The sequence below is a fragment of the Papaver somniferum genome, chromosome 11, assembly GCF_003573695.1.
Source record: "Papaver somniferum cultivar HN1 chromosome 11, ASM357369v1, whole genome shotgun sequence".
In the NCBI taxonomy this organism is placed as follows: Eukaryota; Viridiplantae; Streptophyta; class Magnoliopsida; order Ranunculales; family Papaveraceae; genus Papaver; species Papaver somniferum.
In genome coordinates this window covers 129,030,577-129,052,466 of record NC_039368.1, presented here as the reverse complement: position 1 = coordinate 129,052,466, position 21,890 = coordinate 129,030,577, and the positions used below count along the sequence as shown (strand labels likewise).

The 21,890-nt window shown below is 36.9% G+C and overlaps 1 protein-coding gene and 1 long non-coding RNA gene across 2 annotated transcripts; both read left to right on the top strand.

Moving 5' to 3' along the window:
- Window positions 1–6,383: 6,383 nt before the first annotated feature.
- Window positions 6,384–9,568, top strand: LOC113323807. Its single transcript, XR_003347860.1, has 3 exons — window positions 6,384–7,934; window positions 8,471–8,553; window positions 9,412–9,568. It is a non-coding gene; the product is annotated as an uncharacterized LOC113323807 (long non-coding RNA).
- Window positions 9,569–18,924: 9,356 nt separating this feature from the next.
- On the top strand, window positions 18,925–21,560 carry LOC113322342 (probable pectinesterase/pectinesterase inhibitor 34). Its single transcript, XM_026570415.1, has 3 exons — window positions 18,925–19,916; window positions 20,124–20,260; window positions 20,643–21,560. The coding sequence occupies exons 1-3, from the start codon at window positions 19,015–19,017 to the stop codon at window positions 21,338–21,340; spliced, it is 1,737 nt and encodes a 578-aa protein (XP_026426200.1). The 5' UTR covers window positions 18,925–19,014; the 3' UTR covers window positions 21,341–21,560.
- Window positions 21,561–21,890: the final 330 nt, after the last annotated feature.

The following is a 21,890-nucleotide window of genomic DNA, read 5'->3' as shown; positions in this document are numbered from 1 at the left end:
GGGGTGATGGAGGAAGCCATTCTTCCAAAAGTTATGTGGTAAAATTCATTTAAATTTATTTATGCAATCCTTTTATGATTAGTTGCACCGAATGAAAATTGAATAAATGATTTTTATTAATTAATTGTGTTTTCTCTTGATGAAATTTGCTTGGTTTATTTCTTTTGATATTTCATGCTTGCGATTAACAATGGATGTTTTGAAAATCTGATTTAGGCAATGATTAGAATCACAATTACTTTTGATTGGAATTATAATGTCTAGAATTGCATGATAAGAATTATCATTGAATCACATGAATTTTGGTGTATGGTGAAATCCTGAACCCTGGTCTTTCCATCATATTTACTTCACCTTTGAATTTAATTTGTTTTATCTTTATTTTTATTAAGTCTAAAAAGTATTTCCTTCACAAGTATGAAAAGAACCCAGTTTTACCACTACAACTACAATCACATTTTGAAAAACCATCAATTTTTGGCGCCGCCGACGCGGATTTTTGTTTAGGTAGCATTTTTTTTTTTAGATTTTTTTTTTATTTGTTCCTCTTTACGTTTCTTTGGGTGTGTCTTTGATTTGCAGGTTTGAAGTTGGATACTAAGGACTTGGAACAAAGCTTAAAGCTAAAAGAGAAGAAAAAGAAGACAATTTTTGTTTTAGGATTTAGTTTTATTATTTTTTTTAGAATTGTATTAGGAAATATTTTGTAATTTACTTTTTCTTTTGCACTTTATTTTTGGACTTTTGGACTATGAACTTTGGACATTTTTTTTTTAATTTTTTTTAAACCCTACGGAAGGGTGGTTTAAATATAACTGTGTGCAGGGAAGGACGGTGATTACAATATCACCTCGGCCCATCGGGTTCGTACATGACATAGGAGTCGTGGACCGAGTCGACTTCAACGGTTCATCCCCCGTCTGGTACAGGAGGTAAGCTTTCGAAACACTCGCGAATCTCCTGTAAGCGAGTTACTGTATTCCTTAAGGTGATTCATTGATTGAGGACGAATTTGGACTGTTTTTAAATTCCTAGTAAAGGGCAAGGCCTGGCCAATACAAGATAAGGGTTATGATTTCATCACCGCTCCCTTCTTGCCCGCCTTAGGAAAATGAAACCTAACGCGAACCCAAGCTTTAAAATTTGGAATAGAACGAGACCGATAGGGTAACGAGCTTAATAGGAAACTCGTTCGAAAAATATTGGTTGCTCTTTAAGCACACTTCAAAGTTCATGATGGTTTCTGTGAGTTGAATGCGTGACTGCGCCGCCTTCTAATGCGGTGAGGCCTTGGGTATCAAATCTCTACTAAGCTTCCCTAGCCTCGATTCAACTTAAATTAGCTCGGATTGATTCCAGAGGGGTGTATTCAAATTGTAACGAATTCCCCTTCGAGAGATAGAAGCTGGTATAGAAACAATCTAAGTGGAGCCATCATGCTTTTTGTTTGCTAGATTTTATAGGTTTGATTTGGTCGAGTCGGCCTTGTTTGTGATTTTGTAGAATTCCCTTGCAATTAAGAATGTCAAACTGGTATAATAGAAGCCAATACAATGAGTATCGACCTGAAGTTGAATATGAACATCATCAATTTTATGACCATGGTGAGAATAGTAGTTGGTAACGCCAACCTTTTCAAGGTTATGGTTCATACCATGGTGAGCCCAATTACTATCCACACGCGAATTTGGCTTACGAGCAAAAATCTTATAATTCCTCTCCTCTAGATGAGGCGTGTAGGCTAATTGAGTCATCACGTCGTAGGTTACTTGAGTCAACATATGAGTCAACTGAGATAAATGACTTAGTTATGGACGAAAGAATCGCAACTAATAGTGAACCTTCTATACATGATACCATCAGGAAATCTTGTGAGTGGATTGAGAAGCGTTTGTTAGAGGCGCAGAATGCTCGATATAGTGTTTCCGATAATACCCTTGAGAATAGTTATTTCCATAATCATGATGACGAGGTTAGAATTGATAACACTACTTTAGATGAGGTTCAACCATTTTCATGCTATTATAATAACGATTGTGATGAGGATAGTGCTGATGAAGAATCGGAAACATGTGGGAATAGTGATCAGGAATTTCTTACCCCAATTGAGCCTTATAATGATTATATTATTTCTGGTTCAGATCCTAATAATTTTAACAATTATTCACCTATTCAAAAGGACAAGGATTTGACTAGAAGTATCCCCGTTTTAGACGATGTAGTATGTCCTGCTTACGAATCCGATAAAGGTTTAGAGGAACCGGTTTATCTTGAGACTACTGTTTTCGAGTCGAACGATTTAGAAACTATAATCGATGATGGTTTCGAGGAACGATTTTACCCTGAGAATACTGTTTCAGAGTCGTACGATTTAGAAACAATAGTCTTAGATGAACTCGTAGAGATTAATGAGAATGAACCTGACTTAAAAGAATCAATTGCCCATTTTCAGGAATCTGATGACCTAGGAATTAGGGAGATTGTGACTAGTCTAACTAGAGACATTGAAAACTCTAAGTTTGGGGGTGATTATCATTCTCCATATGCTTTGACTCTTATAAAGGTCCCTCACTTGGGACTTGACATCAATGCCTCAGCCATCTTACAAGATTATCTTCATACTCGCTCTCCCGAACTTCATAATGTCCAAGAAGAAGTTCAGTCGTTAGAAACCCATCATCTGGTAGATGTGGTTAGCCCAGGCAATAACACCAAGTTTGAATTTATTTTCCCATCAAATAGTTTTCTTCCAAATGTGGGAACGTTTGTATTTAAAATGAGTCGAATATTAAGTTCTGAGACTAAGCCTAAGTACTTTAGGTTAATAGAATCGACACATTTTCCTAAGAATGACCACTACTCTCACTGTGGTCAATTATGTAAGTCAAACCTTATTGACTTAGAGGATCCTCAGTTATTTAGGTTATTATTTTGTGATTCTAAGTTCCTATTTGAGTTTTTCCAGACTCTAGGACCTAATAATTTGGATCCAACCTATGAGGAAATGCATCCGAGGAAAATATTCTATTTAGACCCTTTCATAGAACCTGAACCTGAACCGCAAATAGCGGTAGTTATCAGGAAACTAGATAAGGGCATGCTAGTATTGTTCATTTCGTTGGTTCACTGCAGTTTCCTTTTGTCAGCTCTTTTTGGTTTTAAAGACCCACAGTTATTCCGACTACTTTTATACTGTTCGAGTTGACTAATCCTTTCCTAAGTCTGGCTGAAGACTTTAAACTTAGCACTTCTTGGGAGGTAACCCAATCTCATGCAACACGGTAATATCTTTCCTTAACTCTTTTGCTTCAAATGGTAACAGTTTCTCCTTGTTCATGCTTTTAATTTTATCTTTAGAACATTGAGGACAATGTTAGATTTAAGTTTGGGGGTATGGGAGAAACTTTTTAGTTGCAGTATGAATAAATAAACTCCAGAACCTAGAAATTTATGCCTATTGAGGATTGCATTAACTAATCTAAGTGGATGGAAGCATTTTGGTTGTAGGAGTTGAGGAACCAATCTGATTAGATGGCAACATCTAAAGAGTCTATTCATCAAAGCACAAAGCTCAGTTGTTAGGAATAACATGATAGTTTCACCATATCTCGTTGAGTCCTTTTCACTTCTTTTTTGATGTTGTTTTCTTTTTAAATATGTTTCTAAGTGATTTGGTGGGGCTCATGATTCAAGTTGTTACCAATGCTAGGGTGATTAGAGTGATTGAGATACCATGAAAAAAAAAATTCAAAAATAAAAGAAAAAAAAAGTTATGAAAAAAAAAGAGAAAAGAAAGAGAAATTGAGACCAGACCATTAGACCAAACGGAATAAAACTAAATAAAGTCGACCACTGGAACCCTTGTATATGCCAGCTGTGTTGACCTAGAGTTAGGATTATCGACCACTGGTTCCCTTGTATATGCTAGTGAGTTGATATTAGTCAGACTAATATCTCAGTCATTTAGGTTAGGTTCATCTTGGCAGAGGCCTTCAGACAGATATGGGAAACGTCGTTCACTTAGTAAACATCAAAACCATCTACGTTTTTCTATATCCATCTCTTAATATATCCATGTGATTAGTTTTGACTCCGGATATTGATGTTCATGATGCGACTATCTGAGTAGAGCTCTGTCACTTTATATGAATTTTTAGTATGCTTGAGTGCAAACTCGTGTACATCAATTGGAATTTCGCATCAGGGTACTTCCTCCTGTAGTCAATAAGTATGCCAACCAAGGAGATTCTTTAGTGCTTTCCAAGGTTCTGCGTAGATAGCTAGGGTTTGGAGTATAAAGGTTTTGTGGGTATATCTCTAGTAAGCCCTCCCGAGACTATAACTCGGCCACTAGGGACACCTAGGGGTTTAAAGGCTTATTGATACGCTAAATGCAACCGACGATGCCTGCGACAGTGAGTTAGGATTTTATTTTCTATTTGATTTGCTCGAGGACTAGCAAATAATAAGTTTGGGGGTATTTGATAGGCACATATTTGTGTCTTATATAATCTCAATTGTATATATTATTAGTGCTCGATTTTATATTTATTATGGATTTTTATGTCCCTGTAGGTATTTTTGGAGAAATAAGCTTTTGCGGCGAAATTGGCTAAAAAAGTGGTTTTTGCGCTCGTGGGAGAAAATTACTATACGGACTCTCACTTTGGATAAGGGGTAACCTAATTACTAAGGGATGACCCATTTCCAGGCATCTTCTAAAGGGAGAGCGGAACTGGATAGGGGGAGGTTATCTTCAAAATTCAAAACAGAAATTGGCGGGAAGAATTGGCTGCAGCGACAACAGTTTTGGAGTTGAATTCTTAGCGAGTTCTGAGGAGATTAAGCGGGTGTATTTGGTACCTACGGACTCTAGAAGACATAACAGGCCTAATGCAATCGTCTAGACCCATCCAATTGGGCTGGATAAGTCAGAATAATTGATCAAAGTCCCAACAGGATACGGTTTCTTTGTTTAGGGTTTGGGATTGGTCAGAGAGATTTATGGGATATTTTTGCGTGGATATATACCAATTCAGTTCATTCCAAGTCAGAGAATAGTTTGGATACGAGAGAATAGCCAACAGAACCACGTGAATCAACAGGAAAGTGATTTTTCTCCAAACTGCCCGAGAAGAATAATGAGATTATTCTCGGATTTGATCGAGTTTCTAGGGAGTTGGATAGCTATAAATAGTTGTTTTCATCATAGAAGGGTTAGAAAACCTTAGGAGAGAGTTTAGAGTCCAGGAGAGCCGAGGAGAAGCGATTACAGAGAAGACAGTGATGCTGCTGCTGCTTCCATTGAAGAGCTTCAAGAACACGAAGAACAGACTCACATGGTCAGTCGTTCTTCAGCAGTCTTAAATAACAATACCAGTGTCGTTCTTTTACAGCAGTAAAGGCTTATCGTTTACAGCAGTCTTCAATAGCACTTACCCCTTTGTAACAGTGACGCTGTAACACTTCTACAGCGTTGCTAATTCCTGTTTCATCTTATATACATCAATAAAAACACCTATTTTAGCCATGAATTTATCTTGTGAGTGTGTTTTTGGGATGAGGAGCTAAACCCAATCCCAGGGGTGATGGAGGAAGCCATTCTTCCAAAAGTTATGTGGTAAAATTCATTTAAATTTATTTATGCAATCCTTTTATGATTAATTGCACCGAATGAAAATTGAATAAATGATTTTTATTAAATAATTGTGTTTTCTCTTGATGAAATATGCTTGGTTTATTGCTTTTGATATTTCATGCTTGCGATTAACAATGGATGTTTTGAAAATCTGATTTAAGCAATGATTAGAATCACAATTACTTTTGATTGGACTTATAATGTCTAGAATTGCATGATAAGAATTATCATTGAATCACATGAATTTTGGTGTATGGTGAAATCCTGAACCCTGGTCTTTCCATAATATTTACTTCACCTTTGAATTTAATTTGTTTTATCTTTATTTTTATTAAGTCTAAAAAGTATTTCCTTCACAAGTCTGAAAAGAACCCAGTTTTACCACTACAACTACAATCACTATTTAAAATCCATTAGCTATTAGACCGGTCAAATGACGAATTAGCCACTAATAACTCGATTAGTTTAATACGAACGTTAATTATAGAAATTAATCTAACAACGATATAGATACGAAACTAGTATCGTTAGACTCGTCTCGAAAAGTTACGGAATACTCGCACGCGTCATTCGGACACGGGGTGAAGAAGATTTATCAAGTTGCTTTCCGAGAGTAAAATAGTAATTACAGATATTATCCTGGTGGCGCCATGTGTCACATCGAGTGGGTGACTCAGCGGATCGGGTCGGACTTATCTCTCACTCGAGAAGATAACTCTTCTTTATTTTTCTTCTTCTTCTCTTCTTTTTCTTTCCTCTTTCTTCTTCTGCTTCTCCCCCGTTCTTCATCTGCCGATGATTGTGAGAATTAAACGAGGGTTTTGAGTTCGAATCAAGAGTAGAAAGATTATGGAAGGGTCGCTGGTAGTGATGACTGTGGTTTGTTAGGTTCTGAGTTAAGAAAAATGACGAATTAGAGAAGATTGAGTTAGGGTTTCTGAGTTTGATTCTGAGATGAATTTGGTTCTGAGAAATCGATTAAGGATGAACAATAAGAAGTTAGAAGACGGGTTTACTTTTAATTGGTGTTTGATGGAAGTTATGAAGTTGTCCCGTGAAGCTTCAACGAATTAGGGTTTCTGTTGGGTTGAGATTTAATTTTAATGAACCAAGAGAAATTGGAAGAGGCTGTTAATTGGGTTAGTCTCTATGTTGCTTAAATTTCAGTGTTTGAAGTTTAATTTTGGTTCCTTAGGAATTCTGATTTTCATATGTTCTTCCCCAAACTAAGAACTAGGGTTTCATAAGAATTACAAAGAGGAATTTGAAGATGAAATTGATATTATAGAAGGGTGATGAAGGATGGGTTTAGCCTGAATTGGAGTTGAAGTTGAAGAATAGCTTGGAATTGGCAGTTAGGGTTCGATTCTGTTTTAAAGAAGATTTGGGAATTAAGTTGAGAAGTGTTAATGATGATGGGATTGTGGTGTATTTGATGAACTATATTGGTGGGTTGTTGTAACCCTAAGAAGAATCGCAGTACCCATTTAAGCAAGAAGAGTAGGGTTGGTTTTGGCAGATGGCAGTGGTCTTGGTATGAGTTCTCTTTTGATCCAAGAGAAGAAAGAATCTGTCTCCAATTGCTTGTGTATGATTATTATGAGGTAATTGTTCTTCCAATCTGTTTAGTGATGTTATTTACTGTTATTGATTGAGTATGTGTATTTAATGATTGAGCTAAGTTCCGAGATGGGTGTTTATTGAAGTTTGGATGTAAATAAATGGAACTGTTATGTTTGAAGCTTGTTTGTGGTTATGGATATGAACTGTATGAGCCGTTGCAGGTGAAGTTGTTAGTGGCTCATGTAAAGAATAAAGATCTCAGAGTTTAGAATATGGTTATGATGGAATGAAATTTAGTCTCAGCTGAAGTTGATTGTACTGGAATGTGATATGTTGGTAGAGTTACAGATGGTGTTAGTTTGTCGAATGCACGAGGTTGTATTTGCAGTTCAGGTCGCAAGTGTTGGTGCAGGTCATGTAAGGTGGAATTAGCAATGGAACGGAGTTCGTGTTAGACTGCGTGGATGTGAAGTTGAGTTGTGCTCAACTGACATTAGTGGAACTGTTGTAGCTTGTGATGATGAATGAAAGTTTAAGAACCGCGGTGAATATTTGAATGTTCAGGTGGTGGATTAATTTGTTTGAAGTAACTGATATTGCTTGTGGTGATAGGGTTTGTTTGTGCTAAGGTTGGAATTCAGTTTGTAGTGGAGTGTAGTCAGATAGGAATTGTAGTTGAGGGTTTGAGTGTTGTTTGAGTTGAGCTGATCTGAGTTTGGCGCTGTAAGTGCAGGTAAACTTATTAGTATTTGTAAATGAAGTTTGAAGTTATTTAAGAATGAATGATTTGATGTTATAATGTTAATGTAGAAGTTGAGATTGTAAGAAACAGAGTTGAGGTAAGTCTGCAATAGAATTGAGACCTATTATTCATCCTAGTCAGTATCTGACTTAGCTGACTCAGTTAATCTGACTGAGTTGAATCGGTTTGACCCAATACTGACTCAGTGAATCTTGACTGAGTTGATTCAATTGACCATTGACCCTGGACTTGTCCTTGACTGTACGTGGACTGTTAGTTGAACCCTGTAACCGTTAGTTTGACCGTTGTAGACCGTTAACTGGCCAGTTTGAGCAGACCTTAGTTTATGGAGATGGTTTGTTGGGTTTGGGCTCTTCCTATTTTGATGTATTGGACCATTATGGTCTGATTTAGCTTTCATTCCCTTCTACAAAGTTATAAATGGACTTGAAACCATTAGATAAACTTGTATGATTCTTGTATGAGCCATTTTGGCTAGATTCTTAGATTTCTTGTGTGATTAACAGTTAGCGTAATAACAACGATCGATTCAAAGGATAAACCAGTGGATATCGGATCTTGAGGTAGGCGAGGCATACCATCAAAAGAGGTGGGAATACTTTAACTCTTTTGCAACCATTGTTGTTGTTTCTTTTATAAAAGTTTTTGTTTAACAAACTCATGCATTTCTGATTCTGTATTCCTTGCATTGTTTAGTTTTAAATTCCGAAAGTTTTGTTATCTATTTTAATCTTTCCAGGGCATGGAAAGGAAATGTAATGCTTTGTTTATCTTTATGATTGTCTTTGGGAAATGAGAATTTCCAAGTATGGTATATCGGATACGCTCCTTCATTATTTTACTTTTTTGCTTTAATCGGTGTGGAATTGGCATCAATATTACGGGTGTGTACATTCACCCACATACTATCTAGGTGGTACGACCATCAATATTAGGCGTGTAAATGTCCGGAGCGGCTACGATGTGGTCAGGCCACATCAAACAAGTATGTGGCCCCTGTTATTTTCTTGACACGTATTAGAAACCATCAGTTTTCTGCTTTTTAGGGAGATTTAGAGGGGACAAGTTTCTAGGGATAAGTAGTTAAAAGTAGTTTTATGTGTTTTATATGAGAAAAAGAAGGATACTTTTTACTTTAAAACTAATTTTCTAATACGTGTCAAGAAAATAAGAGGGGCCACATACTTGTTTGATGTGGCCCGACCACATCGTAGTCGGGGCGGTAAATGTCGCCACATAAATTATAAGGTGTGTAAATGTCACAACAGAAACTAAAGAAGAAGTTTAGGTCCATATACATGATTGTTATTTCAGTGGTTTGTTTATATTTTAATGTTTGGGAAAACATGTAATGTTTTCCAAATCATGCCAATGATTTCTTAAAAGATAAATGTTATTCCTACTGGGAACGATTGTTGTGCTCACCCATTCCCACTTTCACTTTCAGTGTCAAATCAGAGTTGCGCAGCGAAAGCTCTGAGAAGTTGACTTCGTTAGTTGGTTATGTTCTGATATGTTTATTATGTTGTATATTCTATTTTTAAACAAAATGACTATTGAATATGTATCACTTGAGAGAAGTTCTTATATATATTTCAGAGCGGGTTTAGATTCGGGTTAATCTTTTTTTTAGAACTTCTGAATTATTGCTTAGATTGATGAATTAGGTCGTTAGTGCCTCATTGTATAGTTAATCTTTTGGATTAGTCATCTGCTAGCTTAGGGGGCTACGGTACCGGCAAACAAATCAACCTAAAATCTATGTCGGTATAGGTGACAAATTCTTAAGTTTTCCTGTATGTTTAAAGTCCACTTCCGGCATTGTCGAATTGTTATAAAAGAATGCCGGTTCTGAAAACCGGCGTATAATGCAACCCAAAATATATGCCGGTACTAGTGACAAATTCATAACCTTTCCTGTATGTTTTAAGTACACTACCGGCATTGTCGAACTATTACAAAAGAGTGCCGGTACTCGAAACCAACATATAATGCAACCCAAAATCTGTGCCGGTACTGGTGACAAATTCATAACCTCTCCTATATTTTTTAAGTCCACTACCGACATACACGAATTATTATTAAAGACTGCCGGTACTAAAGTACAGGCATAGACTTCGAACCAAATTCTATGCCGGTAGGGAAAATTCAGTTTCAGGTGAATCTGGGGTTGGAAACGGCATTGCATTCATCTAAGATTGAATGCCGGAACACAAAACCGGCACTGTATTCATACATATTTCAGTGCCGCTACTCACTGAGACTCAACTGTTTCAGTTAGGGTTCGCCATTCTAACCTAAACCCATAGCTATAAATCGATTTAAACACTCATAAAGTAGTTTAAAATCACTTACCTTCTCACAGAAGCCATGGTTGTGAGAGGTTGATTGTCCGAATCCGCTGCTTCTTCTTCTTCTTGCTCTTGAGCAATCTTAGCAATTCTTTGTTCGTGTTTTTTTTTACCTACCGATTTTGACGATTGTGCATTTTGTTTTCTTTCGTGGAGGCATTATTTATGATTTGGGTAGGTTAATCGACGAAGAAATTTTTGAATCAACGATTAATCGACGAAAAACGGATGAAGAACGATGAAGAAATCTTTTTTTAAAAAACCTACCCCTCAGTGCCGGAACTGATTTGAGAATGGGGATAAATGGTTTGGTTTTTTATTTTAAGTTTTTGTATAAAGGATATAATGGTCTTTTCATAATGTTTTTGATTAATCAAAGGGTACTTTAGTATTTTCATACCCAAAAATCACCCCTTAACACACACCATGGGTTGGAGGAAGTAATCAATATCCCCCAATTACTTTTTTTATCCCTAATTTCGCGTTCAATCAAAGCTGCTGGTAAAGCAATGAGATATGCATTTCCAATTAGGATGGTCATTGATACAATAGGGTCAACTCTTTTCTTCCTGTTTTGTATTATGTGTTCTTAATATGATAGCTATTTTTTTTCCTGAGCAGGCGTATATGCTGCTCTTTGCTCTTCCATTAGAGAGTCTAGCAAAGTGATTGAGGATTTAAACCAAGTAATTGTTATCGCTTTAATAACCAACCGAATATTCGTAGTAAATAAGGTTATTCTCACATCAATCGGGTTCATAGGATTATATCTGTTTGATTTCTGATTGTGTTGAGAAACAGATAAAGCTTTTTGATATCTTTCCGTGATCGACTTTCATTAAGTTGTTGCTCCCGGAATTATATTGGAGTTTAGTCCATACAAGTTTCCGAATGAAAATGTTGGGTGTGGTTATTGTACCCCGCGTTTTTAATTTTGATTTTTCTTGTCTTGAAGGTAGATTATAATGGGATTGTGTTGGTGTGATTCTCATTGATATTACCCTAAATCAATTTCGATTGTAATTTACCTTTAAAACAATGTCTATGAAAGAACAATAGTCCGACATCGCCAGATTCCGCATAATTAACTTAAAATATAATAAAGGGCCGCTTCACTCATTGTCAATTGATTTTGATCTGGATCCCCGCACACTTTAACAATGTCTTTTATTTTATTTTCACTAGTTATAGCTTCACCAGGTCCACAATCAACTTATTAAAAAAACTCCGTTAGTAAGTTATCGCTATATAATGTTACACAAGTGCAAAAAAGACACAATGGACAGTGTCCCTGATGCTGATGATTCAAAATGATGATGTTGACCGGGAACCAATTAGCGATGAAGGAATGAAACCTTTTTTTTAAAGGAAAGAAAATACATCAAGGAAAGAAGAAAGATACATTTAGAACTTAACTAGGTACACATAAGAGGAGTATTTCATGAAATCTCTAAACTCGTGAGCGGAGATTCAATCCGCTGACCTTCTACTTGAGAGTCAGGCTCCTAAGTCCTAACCAACTAGGCTAACCCATGATGGTTGAAGGAAAGGAATCTGCACTTCACGTAAAGACGGTCCTTGATAATCAGTTATTTTTCCTTGCAGGAGGTGAAGTTAGAGACCTACCGCTTATTAAACATGGACTTCGACAATCAACTCGCTTTGGAATTGTAATGGAATCTATTCAAAGCAGGGCATATACCATGTAATGACCGGTTTGCAGGACATTTTTATGAAATGAACGAAATTTTTTTTTCATTCATGTTAGTTTGTTTATACGGAAAATGGGTCATTTGGCCAAATATTTTTAAAACATGGTTCTAATGGACGAGTAAGAATTAGTATGCATGCAATGGACACCAAAAAAATAGCAAGAATAAAACTGGATTCATCCTGACTTAAACTTAAAAAATAGCGAGGATGAAACTGGATGCATTCTGATGTAATTAAAAATAAGAAAAAGCATTTGAAAATGGGTAGGATAAAACTGTTTACATCCTGACAATTTTTACACATTCTCTTCCATGTAAACAATATCAAATTTTACATGTCTTTTTCACTCAGGAATTGTCGTTATTGGGTTAATTGACCAAGTTTGTGTTGTTTATACGAACAAAACAAAATGTTTTGCGTCGGGGGCATAGTTTTCGAATTGTTTTTGTATTTGTAGATATTAAAAATCAGTCAAGCACATTCGACCTGGGTCAAGCTCGTTTGGGAATGGGGCGAAAATGTGGTATCTTGTAATCCTCATCAATATCACTACTGAAATAAAGGTCACATCAAAGACCTTATACTTAAAAGTCCCCTCCACCTCTGGCTCTCTCTATTGCTTACATTCTATATAATAAATACATGGCTTCTATACTAAATGTTTGTCCTGTCAGGAATCTCAAGATGGCTAAATGTGTTGTATAAAGCTAATCACTCATTGGCACATGATTTTGTCTATCGAACATTTTGATGTGAACACCTCAACAGCAAGGCAAGGGGTTTTTGTGTTTTGATTTGTTATCAAAATCTCTCGTTGTTTCTATAAATTGAATTGAACACCAAAAACAAAATATCTTAGACCATCAAATGCATCAGACCCACAAGACAAGATCATTTAAATTCACTGTCGCATTTTCCATCATCCGGCCCTCCACCCAACAAGGCAGCAATCACAACAACAATGTTCCACCTCTTTGAATGATTATAACTGACCAAAATATATATATACAGCTTCAACTTACTTTTTACTTTGCAAGTAGTGTAAGTTCTTTTACCATACTCACCAATTCATAAGCTTCTGATTGTCAAATGTACGTGCTCTAGAGTCTCCAGACAAGAAAGATTGATTTGATCACATTTTTATCCTGTAATACTTGAGTAAAGTTGTGAGCTTAAATTGACTGATAAATAGCAGCCTGGTGGAACCACAAAAGTTAGACAACGACTTAAGCTCTCTATTGCTCAAGCCAAACTAGAGAAAGCCGCCCCCCATTGCTCGCTTGCTCGGATCTAGGCTGACTAGATCCGAGCAAGACTTTAGCTAAATCATAGTTTTAGTAGTTTTACAGATATCTCTGGACAGTTGGAGAAGGTTACAGTTGTAGCCATGAATCTCTTACCACATCGATTTATCTTTGTGGATTCAAGAAAATGTCTCCCGTTTCTCCTCTGTCAATCTCATCTTAGCTTGAAATTTTGAAGTACTGATGGTGGATCCACCAACCACTTCTTTACCTCATCATCCATACAATCAGAGAAATCCTACATCATTTTCACCAATCAAAACCACAAGTACAACCACCTAGATTTTAATAAAATCTTGCTCCATCAAAAAATTGCTTCTACCACCCATCTCATAGATCTCCTTCACCCATCCACTACACATCCCTTCACCCATTTTCAGTTCTAAATCAACAATAGTGTTGGATTCTGATGAAGAAAAGGCATGGATCAGTTCTTAATAATCATTAATTGTGGTGGTTCTATTGATATTCAGAGTAAAGTCTTCATTTTCAGTTCTAAATCAACAATGGTGTTTGTTTCTGAAGAAGAAAAGGCTTCCAACATCAGTTCTTAGTACTTTAATGGTGGTGGTTTCGTCCATACTCAGGGCAAGTTTTTGCAATGGTGGTGCAAAGGGTGGCGGCAAGTTTTTGGTAACGATTAGGGTTTCATCTTCGTTGGACTTCTACTTTACATAAGGGTGCACACGGTACGGTTCGGCTCGGTTCTTGCCGAGGCCGAGTACCTGTACCTACTAGGGGTCGGTTCCCAGATTTTGGACTGGTACCGGTACCGTGTACCTCGGTTCCGGTACCATTCAGTACATGTACGGTTCCGGTACGGGACAGGTACCGGTCGGTTCCTATGGCTTTTCAGATATTTTTTTTTTTTTGTTTTTCAGACAATTTTTTTTTTGTTTTTCAAATGTTCTGAACACCAATGCAATGTTAATACTTATTCTAGTCGTTACTAGAAATGTCCCAGATGATGGTGTAACTGTTACATACCATCCGGTAGGATATCCGGACTTACTTCGTCAAGGTATCGTCGATGGTGTATTTTTGACTTCAAATTCGACCGAATCTGAACCGACTACAAGTGCATTGGTGGTTTCACGGTTCCTTCGTCTTATGATCGTATATATACCAGCATATGGAACATGTTTGGACATTTCTTCACATGAGACTATGGAAGCTACCGCCTTTAGGAGGGTAGAGTATCAGTGTTACTATCTGCATAGAGGAGATGGTCCTCTGCCTCACAAAGAAATTACCAAAGTAATGATGCATGACTGGGAATCTGCGTTGGATGAGGCTGAGTTGTCTAAGTTGAATATTGGATGGCTCCGTCGTCAACTACAGGAAATCCAGAAGAATCCAGAAATGATTGGTGTGTACCCTGATTTGGAAATGGTACACAAATCTAGGAACGAAGTGGATAGGCTGGCTCGAGAGCTAAGGTTGGCGACTGAAGCTTTGGGTCATGTGAAAGAAATGCGGGCTAAGGATGTTGAGCCAGTACCTGGAGATGTATTTTCTGAATGATTAATAATCTGACAACGGTTTCTTTTGAAACTCAAAATGGATGATCCTTAATTATTTGGGATATGTGTAAAACTCTTTTGATAAATGTTTATGATTACACATTTATTTAGAAGGAGTCAGGATGAGTAGAAACGGGTGTTTGGGTAAATGCTCCCTCTTTTTAGAAATCGTCGGTACTTTCGGTCCGGACGGTACGGGACTTAGACAGGACTGTGTACCTGTACCTCCTCAGCTTCGGTTCCTATTTTTTGGACCGATACCTGTACCCCCTTCCTCGGTTCGGGACAAAAACAGGTACAGTTCCACCGGTTCCGGGACGGTCCGTCGGTCCGGCTCGGTTCCTGTGCACCCTTGACTTTACATGGGCAGTTTCTATCCGGGTATCTGGAACTGGTCTTGGGCTTCGATGAGTTTGTGTCCCCTGGGCTTAGTTTTCTTACGGCTTGCAATTGTAAGGATTTTTTTGATCTCCTTGGTCATCTCTGCCCTGTTGATTGAAAGGTGTATCCATTTGTAATTTTCTATTCATAAATCTGGTTGTAACAATTCTTATTTCTTCAATCAATATATTCCCCTTTCATGATCAAAAAAAAAAAGGTTAGACAACGACCCTGTTTAGTGAGTGGTAGTGTGGTACTGCATTCCAGCTAGTTGTTGACAACCTATAAAAAGGACTAGAACAGTTCCAAGGGTCCAAACTCCCAAGCAATTGTTCCATCATACTTCCGCACAAATTGACCAAATTATGCATGTATACTGTTTGGACGAGAATAATGTTTTTGGGTTGATGCATGTGTTCATCCTATTATTTTCACCCACCGTAACATATCCGGTGGGAACTTGCAAGAGAAGTCTCAGGCATTAACTTGAAAGTTTGAACTTAATTATCAGTAATATTCGTAAGCCTAGAATAGATAATATCATATCCAAAAATGCTCCAAGAGAGAAATCTTGAATCATTCCTTGGTAGGTTGTTATTTTTCGCTTATTACGATACGCTTGGTTTTCCAGAGAGATCGATAAGTAGACTCGATGCTAACCATGCTATATATGGCGGGATTAAGTGCAGGACGTGCAGATATATACACTGTTCTGTAACTAGTTAAAGTCTTATCTCTTAGTTTTTTTTCTTCTCTATCTCTTAGCTGATATCAAGAACAAGTATAACGTGAAAACAGCAGCTGTAAAAAAATATCTCATTCAAGTCATTCGCTTTCTTTGATCAACCACCAGATTGATTATTATTGTTGGCTACCCTCAAACAAAGAAAGACAAAGAGAGTCAACTCACATGAACAATGGCCTAACAGAAAGAAAGAAAGAAAGAAAGAAAATAACACTTCAAAACGCGTGAAACCCACCACATAAATTGACTCATCAATAGTACAAAGACCGAAAAATCAAATCAAAGCGTGGTTCCTATAAACTTGAAGAATGCATCCCAAGCACAGATATACTTGAATGTGCAAGCAAGACGAATGATGTCCTGGTAGCTAGTGTGGTACGTATTGCTATTCTAGTAGAATGGTTGAATTTTGCTGCGAGTAAAGTGAGGGTTTCAACCAAAAAGAGAGTAGATCCATGGATCATTTGTAAACTAGAATCTTGATTTTGCTATGAAATATAACTGTACGTGATTTTGTTGACTTCATATCTCTGGCTAAAATATAAATCTGTACACATCTACTGTTCATTTTGGACCACTCTGATTAAAGGTGATTAAGTTTAAGAGGCATCTTTTTTACCACAGTAGCTCTGTTTTAGAGATACATTTACTTACTGATCGCCAAACTGTGTTAAAAGAGAAGATTGTAAAGTGCAGTGACGAATTTTTTCCTTGTGATCATGGCTAAGGCATGTCTAGCTGTGGATGCTAACCACTAAGCGTAATTCCTTTTGACTTAGTGCAATAGTTTACTTCTTGATATCAATCTGTCTTCCAGACAAGATTTTTTTTATTTTTATGGACGGCATTCCAATATGAAACAAGAAAATATGATCTTCATTTTTATTTTTATTTTTGGAGGTCAAATTTGTGGCTCATATTGTATATACAATAAATGATCATCAATGCAACTCTTCTTTTGGTGGTTTCCTTTTATGTTTGTTATCCACTCAATTAATTTAGGATCAAAATTAATGCAGCTTCTAATAAAAAGTAAAAATTCTTCTAGTACTATAAAGTGATCTTTATAAATGGGGATACCAAACTTAGGGAGGCCATACCAATCTAGAAATCCAGAAGTCACGGTTTATAATTTGCTTTATCTTTTGATCATATATATAAATAGAAATCGCATGGTCTGTTTCAGTGTTTCCAACTCCTATTCTTGTTTTTATTTCGTTATAATTCAGATTTTTGTGGGGGGATTCTATGGATAAAGCTAGAGATAATAATCAGCTAAATTATAATGAAATTATTGCTAATTAATACCATCTCTGAAATAGTACACTAATCTTATATTATTGTTGCATTATGGGTTAGGGCCCAAGTTCATTATTTTTTGGTAGGCAATTAGTGAACTTCTTTTGGGATAGATAAGATGATTATAAAAAAGGGTTTAATCACTAAAACCCGTGCAATTAAGCAAATTAAAGTGTTGATACTGACCATGTAACAAATAGATTGGATATAAAATAATGCGGAATCTCTCTAGCTTCTATAATTAAGTTCCTTTATTGTTAGACAACAAGAAGAAGTAATTTTCAAAAGTTTCCGAAGTCGGAATCAAAATAAACTGTTTCACAAAGAGACTTACAGTTTTACTATTAGAAATCATTCTAATATTTAGTTTGATGCAATCTCTTCTAATTTATATTTTTGATTTTCCAGCGCTAGTAACTCATCTCAGTCCATGTAAGTAAGAGTCCCAAGCGTACTTAGACTAAATTAAAGTTGCACTATATTGCATCATCCATCATTTCAGCACCCACTGTGGCTAACTCATCATGAATTGATGGATATGATTGAGTACCATCTTGTGACATTTTATTCACCTGTTAGCTGGTGTTGCTGCAGACACTACCATAAAAATGGTTACTAACTAATTACCCCACCACAACCACCTTCTGGTCTAGGGGTTTTTTCTTTCGACAAGCAACCATTTATCGATCCCACGAACCATAATAGACCAACCATCAACATTTCCGCACCGACAATTTTCCCTTCTCAACGCAACCATAACATACTCCGGCGCGGTATCCAAAATTGGCCGGAACTGAAATTGGGTATCCCATAATCATATCTGCACATCTAGAAGCCACATAACATAACAGTACAAGACAGCCAGTTCTTATCTTTTCTTTTTGGTCCCGAAAATTTTACTCGAGTTTTCTTCTCATATTCTTCTTCTTAGAGTCTACCACAATTTGGATTTTACTTGTTATTGGTTTGTAACTTTTTTATCTTTAAGAGAATCTCTTGATTTTCGTACTTTTTGATTTATTCACTTATTGTAGTAGTGGTGTACATATAAGTATAAGAGTACATACTATAACAAACAACATAAAAAGATAAGCTTTTCATACCAAATTATAGTACTAAGTAGATTATGAAAGGATTGCTAATCCTTTTTGGATTTGATCATGGAAAAACACCGAATTCTGTGGCTCTGGAGAGCCACAACCAAAAGTATATATTTCCACGCGTCAAACCAGATATTACAAGTGAATCATATCACTATATCTTCTCTCAATATTCGTATTTAAGATCTCAATCTTTAATACATCTTAACGACATAGATATAGATAAAATAGTTCCAGACATGGTAGCTAGATCCCCTTAATCTTTTCTTAATAGTAGAATTTTATCGACAAATCCAATTAAGGGAACAAATAATAGACATCTCACTATCTTAGTCTCTAGTGTCAAGTCATTCCATGCTAAATGAAAAGTAGAGTAACAGCTAATAATACTAACGACACTAAAAAAAAGTTGATAATAATATTGGGTGTGCAAACAACTAGTAATAACTAATTAGACATAGACTTGATACCCACCACCACCACCTCCTACAATCCACACCATTATTTTTTCTTCCCCTCCCCCCATTTAAAGACACTCTACCCTTCTCTTCTAACCTCATATTCTCATCTCCTCCCTCCTTCTCACTAAAACCACCTCTTTTTCTCTCTAGACTAGACTAGACTAGACTAGACCATGATCAAACCCAAGCCACCTCTTGTTTTGTCTATCTTCACCATCATTTTCTCAATTATCACCACCACTACCATCTCGACCACCACTCCGCAACCACTATCTCTTCTTCATCATAGGAAACTAACCCAACAAACAGAAACAACCATTACAGAATCATGCAGCAAAACTCAATACCCAACACTTTGTATCAACACATTGTTAACTCACCCATCTGACTCAGTACTCAACAACATTAACAGACCCAGTGGACTCAGTTTGGTTCAAATCTCAGTGAATGAGACACTGAATAGAGTTGGGAAGGCACTATACAGTGCTTCAACTATATCTAATGCGGAAATGGATACACGTGTACGGTCGGCATATGAGGATTGCTTGGAATTATTGGACGATTCAATGGATCAACTCTCACTTTCCTTAAACTCAGTCGGTTCCTCATCGCCGTCGAGTAAACACACTCTGGACGATGTGATGACGTGGTTGAGCTCGGCATTGACTAACCATGACACCTGCACGGAGGGCTTCGAAGATGTGAAAGTCGGGTATGTGAAAGATCACATGGAAGAACAGTTAAAAGATTTGTCGCAATTGGTCAGTAATTGTTTGGCTTTATTTGCTGTTTCCTCAAAGAAGTCACCGGAAAAACCATCCGGTGGTGGTGATTTTGATGGTATTCCTATTGAAAACGGGAGTCCCAAACAAGGTTTTCCTGCAAAGAAGAATAGTTTACCGGGATGGGTTAAACGTCGCGAGCGACACTTATTAGATATGCCAGTGGCATCCATGCAACCGGATATAATAGTTTCCAAAGATGGGAACGGAACGCATAAAACGATTGCCGCTGCAATTAAAGCAGCTCCGCAACTTAGTAATAAACGTACCATAATTTACATCAAAGCAGGAAGGTGCGTGCATTTCTCTTTCAGTTTTACATCATAGAAATGATTAAACTGCTTATAATTATCAACTTTAGAGGTTTTTATTAACTCTAAATTACATGTAGTCGTATCGTAGTGACCCTTTGTCTGGAATCATTTTGTACGATAAAGTTATCTTTTAAATATTTAATTAAATGACTAAAATGCCCTTCAAAATATTTGTTTGTTTTGAAGGTACGAGGAGAGTAATTTGAAGGTAGGGAGAAAGAAGATCAACTTGATGTTTATAGGAGATGGGAAGGGTAAAACAGTAATCACAGGCGGCCAAAGTGTCGCTGACAACTTAACGACATTTCATACAGCGTCATTTGGTAATATATACTTTCTTTATTTTGTATCTGCCTGTTTCGAATTTCATCTATGAAATATTAACTATACTATTGCAATTCTATACAAATTGTCGACATCTAGTGATATTCTCCCTTTTCGCTGCATTGGCTTCACTAAATGAAGTGTTCCTGTTGAAACCACTAACTAGGAAAGCTAGTTTTCTCTTCCCTTTTTCTGGTTCGTGGCCCAACACTTTTCATTCCATGAATGCCATAAATATTCAATTGACTCATTTGCCGCACCGACACAATAATGCATGAATCTTTAGCTTTTAACGCAAACATCACTTTCGCATGTAAATGTTTTAAGTTCCATAATTTTGGAGAAAAATTGAAATTCGTTATCTTGATTGATTTTGTGCAGCTGCAACCGGTACCGGATTTATTGCGCGTGACATAACGTTCGAGAATTACGCAGGCCCTGCTAAGCATCAGGCAGTGGCCTTAAGAGTAGGAGCGGATCATGCAGTTGTATATCGTTGCAACATCATAGGCTACCAAGACAGTTTATACGTACACTCGAATCGCCAATTCTTTCGAGAATGTGATATATACGGAACTGTTGATTTTATATTTGGCAATGCTGCAGTAGTAATTCAAAATTGTAGCCTTTATGGTCGTAAACCTATGGCTCAGCAGAAAATTACTATTACAGCTCAAAATCGGAAAGACCCGAATCAAAACACCGGTATATCAATCCATAACTCAAGAATACTTGCTGCATCAGATCTTGCACCATCCAAGAATTCCTTTCAAACATATCTTGGACGGCCATGGAAAATGTATTCGAGGACTGTCTATATGCTGTCTTACATGGGTGATCATGTCCATCCTCGTGGATGGCTCGAATGGAACGCTACATTTGCACTTGACACATTGTATTACGGGGAATATTTGAATTACGGACCAGGTGGTGCCGTCGGTCAACGTGTTAAATGGCCGGGATATCGTGTAATGACCTCAGCAGAAGAAGCAGGAAAATTTACTGTTAGTCAGTTTATATTTGGTTCCTCTTGGTTACCCTCAACTGGGGTTTCATTTGTTGCAGGATTATCAGTTTAAGTTGTAACTACATGTATGATCTTCTAAGGTATATAGTAAATGTTTATAGCTGGATAAGATTATATGTGGTCAAAAACAGCCAATGCCTAATTTCATTTTACACTTGTGTTTTAGTTGTTTCAAGGTTGGGATTTGACAAAATCATAAGATTTTTGTATATTTTGATGTATTAGGCAAAAGCAAATATTAATGATACGAAAAGAAAGTTCTTTCTTTCTCTTTCAATGATTTGTCTTGCAAAACCCAATTTTGATATTCACCAACAAACAATGATATCTCTGTTGTCTACAAATTCGTGGCTGCTTGGTATGCTTGAGATCAAAGAGCAATTGCAGTGGTGCGATCAAAACCAAAGATCAAAGATCAAAAAAAAGACCAAATTTTGGGTTTAGTCCGTGTTGTGACGCAACGGTACAGGATTAAAATTTCGTCAGGCGGACTTTAAAAGTCCGCCCCATTTTTTTTTTCATTAGGCGGACCTTAAAAGTCCGTCCCATTTATATTCCATCAGGCGGACTTTAAAAGTCCGCCCGTTTTTTATAAAATTCCA